Below are 7825 nucleotides of genomic sequence, written 5' to 3'. Positions count from 1 at the left end.
TTTGGGAAAATCAAAATTTCGGTTTTCGAAATCATGTCCCAAACATTATTGGTTAGGTATTTAGTGTATGGTTTTCAGTTTGGTATCCAGAATAAAACCAGCCCTAATTAATCACATTTCTACTGTAGAGGAGACCTGCTCACATAAATTACACCTCTATAAGAAATATGATTAAACCAAAAGGTTTTCAGGGAATAGGATACCAATAGTTTATGGCTCGTTTAAATATGTTTTTAAAGTGACTGAAAGTGTTTTTAGAGAAAATATTTTTGATTTCAAAAACACTTGAAGTGCTTTCTACAAGAAGTATCAGTGATGTGCTTCTTCCAAGAAACACTTTAAGTGTTTTTTTAGGATTTACTAGCATTTTTACTAAGGATTGCTTCAAAAAATATTTTCACCAAAAGCGTTTTCAGTAATTTTAAAAGCACATTCAAACGAGTTTTTATTCATTTTTTTAGGGCATATGATGAAGTAGGGTAATTTAGCTCAATAGAATATGAGGTGTAGGTCAAAAATTATTAATAAGACACCCTACAAGGAATTTTCTTCAAACCATATTCAAGTGTCAGATGAAATGCCTCAGTTTACAAGTTTTAGCAGTCTTCAACATTATCTGATAATTTTTTGTTGTTACTCTTGACAAGCCTTTACAAATCATAATATTTGTCGACATATGTCAGCATAAGCTTTCAGCGAATGTCTGCAAGAATCGACAAGTGTCCACCAGGTACTCGACAAAATGGTCCAATAAAGTTTTTTCGTTGAAAATAATGACCACATTACCGCCACTGAGTGTAAGATGAATATTTTGAAATTTCAACGACACGATAGTTGTCTACACTAAACTTATTAATATATCTATTTGTATTATATATTTTATTTTAGTATATTTAGTGTAATGTTATTGACACTCCAGTCCAAACGCAATCTTTTAACTGAAGTTTTCGTTTCATAATTTTATACCAAAGGAATATATGATAATTATTTTTTAAAATGCCAATAACTTCAATCTTTATTCTAATAAATTGTGATTTTTTTTAAATGAAATTGTTGCTTGATTGTCTCTGCTTGCTACCTATCTTGGCCAGAAAACAAAAAGGTAAGAGCTTTGCGTAGGTAGCTGTTGACCTAAATTTGGCGTCTACTCCATCTACCGTTCGTGTGTGTGCATTTGTTTGTTAGTTTCTTTCTGCTGTAGTAGAATAGTGCTCGACTCAGTCACAAGCATTCCTAATTATTTTTTAAACCGTTGACAAACCATGATTTGCACTAAACAAATCATATTCTTGTTACAGCACTTAGTCTGCTGGAGACCAATAATATGCCATCGAATCTCTTAAGATTCAACTTTGCTCTTCTGCAGCAAAGGAGAAAAAAATAGGGAGTCTTAACGAAACATTTTTGGTATTTACTTAAAAAAATCACTTATGATACTATTCATTACAACATATTTTTATCCTTTTAATTCAAAATTTTCAAGCTCTTTTCATTAGTTTTTCTGATGGTTGAACTTTAACTAAATTTCATTTAATTAAATCTCAACCGTTTACTCGTGAAAAAAATAAATATAGGATAGAATTTCCATCTATGATTTAACTCAAGTATGCTACCACACAGCAACTTAAACCTTGCAAACCTAAAATTGGATCCAATTGCAATGATGCCTACACTTGTATGTGTAGCCTATTGTTGAATCTAAAAACTACCAAGCTTACGTGGCGTGCAGATTGAGTAACTAATAAGTTAACTGCGTCCTTCAGTTATGTACGAGGCGTGCCAACTCATCAGCAGAGCTCGACCGGGGAGTAAAATGTGATGATGTCGAGTTGGGTGCGCTGTTGACTTCCGCGTCTTACGATTGCGACCTAGGAAGGAACACGTCTCAGCCTTTGGGTTCTAGAGCCTGAAGATAAGGCTGCTTGTTCTGCGAAGTTCACAAATCGTCAGCACCGGGTTCGGTCACATTGATTATATTCGCGAGAGTATAAGCACGTCGAACTGACATCAGATTATACAGACACAAATACTCGAAAGAGATGTATGTCTTGATGGTAAATGTGGTTCGGCCATCGGAATGCTGAACTGAAGATGTCGCCAGTTGCCTTCACAGTGCTTTGTATCCAAACTGAAGATGTGTTAGTGGGAAGAAAGGGGAGAATGATAAAATCTCAAAGGTTGTTGAGAAGCTTTGCACAGGGCAATTTGTAAGTTGAATTGGAGGGGCTTTGAATGATGCACGCCCTCCTCTATTTATAGCAGCAAACCCCTTCATAGCTGAGCTAGAATCACATTTGGATTAGAACTCCTCAACCTAATCTGATTAGGTCTCGACTAGTCCTAATTCCAATAGGACTTTGAACCAAGCTCTTTAGCAAATTAGATTCATCCCCTAATTACAAGCATCCTTAGTCTTAAAGACCCCTTGTTGCACTAGGTTTCAACCACCTCACCTTTATCTAAACCAATCCTCCTCGCAATAGGATTCGGCCAATCCTAACTGGCAGGCCCATAATGACTAAACGACCCTTGACAAAATTTCAAATGGTCACTGGGCCGTGGGCGGCTCCAAGCTCGGCCCAAAATAATATTTTGGGCCCAAACACCTATACAAACATTAGAGGAGTTTCTTGAGACAGTGGCAATCAGGGCCACACTTGTATTGGAGTCACCCACATGCATGGACGACTGCTCCTAGTAAAATCTTACACTATTGTTCACCGAACTCTTACATTGATTCATATCTTGCATATTGTACAAGTTGCAATTGCCTAAAAAAGAAAATTATTAGAAATGACAGTACTATTCCTTTCAGTTAAGCTTAAACCCTGAAGGGAACAAAGGGATTAACTACTACTAGTAGTAGATACGTATAAATGGTACAAAAAAAGCCCTCCTACTATTTTATGAATTGAGATTCTATCCGGATCTCGATGTCTGGAGCCGACAGACCTAGAGATCTGGACCACTCATAAACTCAAGGTCCGGATCTCTCTCTCCCTCTTGGAATGTCCCGGATTTCTCTATCCCTCGGTTCCGAACTGCAAGATCCGAAAAGGATCCAAATTCTTATTTTACATCTGCAAAACTACAAATGCATATATATATATATATATATATATATATACATATGCAATGATCTGCAGGCTCTGGCTAATATGTTACAAGTACTCAGCTCTCATATATACATTACATAATAGTTCCAAGTTAAACTAGTTTAAGTGGAGATCGATGATCGAGCTTCTTCGACCAATAATTTTCGAAGCGTGGCCGCGTGTTGATTAATTTCAGTTCTCTATACCCTTCACTACTTTCATTTTCTTATCAGCAGCAGCACTATCTTTGCTGATAACAATCTTGAGCAATTGAAATGTCTCGTGAGCCTCTTCAAGCATTTGAACCACACTTCTCATCGAGGGTCTTAACTCCGGTACCCTAGCCGTGCAGAGAATTGCAATTCTTAAAACCTTGATAACCTCTTCTTTGTTCACCTCTGGAATATATGAGTCCACCATACTTAATATGCTGTCTCTACTCCCGAGCATGCTGCTTACCCAGCTCACTATATCCTTGTTCTCTCCGAACTCTGGCTCTATCGGCCTTTTCCCCGTCACTAGCTCCATTAGTACCACTCCGAAGCTGTACACATCGCTCTTCTCATTCACTTTGTACGTGTATCCATATTCTGCAAAATTAACAATCACATCAGCCATAATTAGTAACAAATTAATGAGCTCAAAAGTACTAAAATATTTAACTTGAGTTGAGTATTTGACTAACCAGGAGCAATGTAGCCAGGTGTTCCGGCAATAACATGAGTAGAGTCCTTGTCTGCAGTGTCCTGAACAATCTTGGCAAGCCCGAAATCCGCAATCTTCGGCTTCAAAAACTCATCCAATAAAATGTTACTAGACTTGACATCCCTGTGCATCACCAGCCTCTCCAAGCCATGATGCAAATACTCCAACCCTTTGGCTGCTCCCACTGCTATCTCATGCCTTGTCTCCCAATCAAGCTTCATCTTTTGGCACGTATGAAGCTGATCCCACAAGCTACCATTCGGCATGTACTCATACACCAACAAGCTTGAGTCCTCGCTTGTAATGCTGCAGTACAACTTCACCACATTCACATGCCTAATCGAGCTCAACATCTGCACCTCAGCATTAAATTCCTTCAACTTCCCACCGCGTTTTGCAAGCACTGGAGCCATGCTCTTGAACCTTTTCCTGTCACTTGGATCGGTGTTCCATATGTGCTTTACAGCGAGATCTTTGCCATTCGCAAGTAAAACTCTGTAAACGTTTCCGGAACCCCCTTTTCCAATAAGATTCTCTTGCCTAATGGAATCAAGAATTTCACGCTCGGTGAAGCTCATCACATGAAAAGAGTTTACGTCCCAAGATTCCTCCTTTAACGAACGGTCTTCATCCTTTTCGCGCTTCTTTAAGAACAAGAAGCATGTGAGGGACACAAGCAGGATTGCTGAGCCAGCCGAGAAGCAAATAATTAGCGTCCGGACATCCTTGGACATCCCAGAACCAGAAGAACACTGGGGGAATGAGCTTATGTCCGTGCTGCAGAGTCCGGAGTTACCAGAAAAGCTACCGTTGTAGGCTGCAATCGACAGAGATTCTGGTATGGCGCCGGTGAGCCTGTTGTGTGATAGATCAAGAAGACTTAGCCTTAGAGATGCTAAGCTCTTTGGGATTTCACCCGAAAGTTGATTTTGTGACAAATTCAGAGAGTTCAAGGTTGGGAGAGAGCCTAAAGACGATGGGATGTCACCGGAAAGCGAGTTTTCTGCCATGTTTAAGTCGCTCAGTAAATTACAGTTTCCTAGAGACTCTGGTATCGAAGCAGAGAACCTGTTGCTCTGCAAATACAGAGTTCCCAGATGCCTCAGGTCACCAATACTTCCAGGGACCTTCCCGGAAAACCGATTGTTGTTCAAAACAATGGACACCAAAGATGTTGCTTTGGAAATCTCATCCGGCAGCTCACCAGATAACTGATTGTAATTAACGAACAACTGCGCAAGCATCTTCGCATTTCCAATGTCAGAAGTAATCGGGCCTTCGAATTGATTGGAAGTAAGGTCGATGATGTGCGCATTCGGCAACCCCCAAATTCCAGGAGGAACAACACCGGACAGCGAGTTGATGTTGACTCTGAACCGCTTCAATGTGGAACACTTAGCGTAATTCGCAGGAATTTCGCCGGTAAACTTGTTCTGGAGCAGGAGAAAGCCTCTCATCGTCCCCATCTTGCACATATCGGGCGGAATACTTCCCGTCAGGAGATTCTCAGAGATATCGATGAAATCAATCTTGGACCAAGAGCCAAGTTTCTGAGGCAGAGGACCGGTCAGCTTGTTCTTGTATAACGACAGATTGACAAGCTTCTTGAATTCCCCGAACTCCGTTGGAACTTCTCCGGAGAAACTATTCTCGAACAATTGAAGGGAAACTATGTTCTGCAGGAATCCCAATTCCGACAAATCGCCTTCTAGTAGGTTCTCGGAGGCATCAAAGTTTTCGAGGTTGGTGAGGTTTCTTAGGCCGGAAGGAAGCGTCCCGGTGAACTGGTTGTGGTAGAGCTCGAGCTGCCAGAGCTTGGTGAGCTTTGTAATCTCGGATGGGATTTCACCGACCATGTTGTTGTGGGATAACTCCAAGTTGATAAGCTCCGTGAGGTTTCCGATTCCTTTCGGAATCGAACCTCCGAGGCTGCAATTCGACAAGTAAAGCCAGATGAGTTTGTTGAGATTCAACACCTCGGTTGGGAATGGGCTTTGATCAAAAGGGTTGTCTCCCAAGCTCAATCGAATCAAACCCGTCATGTTCCCCAATGATTTCCACGGAAAAGTACCTGAAAATCCGCTGTCGTTCAGGTGGAGATGTTCTAATCGGGACAGGGATGATATGTCGGGGAAGGATCCTGAGAACAAATTGTTGCCCAAGTCCAAGTACTTCAAATTTACGCAGTTGTTCAAGTCCTCCTTGATTGTCCCGTGCAAGAAGTTGAATCCCAAGGAAAGTGTTTCCAACGATTCGAGCTGGCATATTGCGTCTGCCGCAAGAAACCCAGATAGGTTCTGATTCGAAAGGTCGATATCTCGAACGAATCCGTTTTCGTTGCAGGCAATTCCGGTGAAGCTGCAAACGGAATTGGTGGAGTTCCATGTATTGAATATGTTGTTGTTGGTGTTTGAAGCTTGTAACGTGGATTTGAGTTTGAGAAGAATTTGAAATTCATCGGCCGCCGCGGTGGAGAGGAGGCAGACGAGGAGGAAGAGGAGGTAGAGGGGGAGATGGGTTCTTCTCCGGTCTGTCAATGACGACATGCTGGGGGAGTCGACGGGAAAGTGGACTTGGGGGAGTGCGGGGATTTTTGAAGAGGGAAGGGTGGAAGTGAGAGTCTAAAGAGTGCCATTCTGAACCTATGAGATGATTGAGTGGTTGTAACTATTTACCCACTCGTTGTGGATTATGTTCCAAATTGTGCATGTGACCAAATTAGATGTAGGAACTAGGAAGCTTCTTAAGCATTCACATTTTTGCAAAATTTCGAGAGCAAGTATTTGACCAATTGGAAATGCTCACGTATTCTTAACTTGCGTGGTAAAACACTTCCATTCAAAAATGTACGTCTAAATACATTCTTAACTTGTGTTATTTAAAAGTTTAAGAGGAGATTGACTACCTCACCATCAACGTCAGAGTATACCCACAACCTCCAGCCAAAAGGATTTATCCGTGACACCTAACTGCCAGCTTCTAACATATGAATTTACGTAAAAATTTACTAATTGCGCACCAACGAGAACTTCTAGCAATGAGACTCAAATCTCGGTGGGGCAACACACAAGCCTATGACCTTACTAACACAGCCAACAATAAACAACACACTTGTTTAAGCATAAACGCTATTAAACACTTTAAGGGACTGTTTAATAATCATTTCTTTTTCAGGTTTTAGTTTTCATTTTTCATTTTCTTTAAAACTAAAACTGAAAATAGTTACTAAATAAGTTTTTCATCTTCAAAAATAAAAATAAAAAACTAAAATGAAATGGTTATATAATTGTCCTAACATAAACTCTTTGTTTGTGTCCGATGTAGTTCATTCTAAAAAGGGAATTTTAACGAAAAGCTCTCGGTACTGTTCACTTTAACGAAAAACCATATTTTTACACTAAAAAATCAATTCTACTACTATTCACTTTACCTTTTATTTTGTCCTTATAATTAAAACTTAAAATTTTCAAACCCTTTTCATTAGTTTTCTTTTCTAAAAACCTAGCTAACGAGAATTCTATCTGTTGAAAATACAATTATTTTCACATAAAAGCGTCAGAAGGAGCTTTGTTTTAACAAGTAAACCCCTTTCTAATCAAGGTCGGTTTGGCACGAATATGTAAAATTAATTGGTAGCAGTCTGCTTCCCCAGGCTCATCTGTATTTCGTATAATATGTATGTATTTTATTCGCATTGTCTGTTGGTGGTAGTCTCTCAACCGCATTATTTAATGTGGCGTGGCAAAAAACACAAAAAAAAAAAAATGTCTTATGGTGGTTTTATTATTATTATTATTATTATTATTATTGGGGATATTCCTACTTGTAATTTTTGTCTGATAGGTTACACTTTTAGTTATTTATATGAATAATATTGTCTAGTCTATTTGTTTGGACCGCATTTGACAAATGACTTTAAGCGCATTGCACATCTATCGCAAAGGAAATTTTGTTGCCAATAATTTTGCTAACATGGGCTTGTTTTCTCCAACTTTAACATGACATGATTCTCCTCCACCAACGGC

At 39.7% G+C, this 7825-nt stretch overlaps 1 protein-coding gene across 1 annotated transcript; it reads right to left on the bottom strand.

The window, feature by feature from the left end:
* Positions 1-2784: 2784 nt before the first annotated feature.
* On the bottom strand, positions 2785-6500 carry LOC125475997 (receptor-like protein kinase 7). Its single transcript, XM_048581549.1, has 2 exons — positions 3781-6500; positions 2785-3685 (listed from the first exon to the last, which is right to left on the bottom strand). The coding sequence occupies exons 1-2, from the start codon at positions 6344-6346 to the stop codon at positions 3288-3290; spliced, it is 2964 nt and encodes a 987-aa protein (XP_048437506.1). The 5' UTR covers positions 6347-6500; the 3' UTR covers positions 2785-3287.
* Positions 6501-7825: the final 1325 nt, after the last annotated feature.

The sequence above is a fragment of a genome, unplaced genomic scaffold, assembly GCF_019419815.1.
Source record: "Pyrus x bretschneideri cultivar Hongxiangsu unplaced genomic scaffold, Pyrus_bretschneideri_v1 Contig17, whole genome shotgun sequence".
Taxonomy (NCBI): Eukaryota; Viridiplantae; Streptophyta; class Magnoliopsida; order Rosales; family Rosaceae; genus Pyrus; species Pyrus x bretschneideri.
Note: the sequence above shows the minus strand (reverse complement) of the source record. Positions and strands in the feature narration are given on the sequence as shown.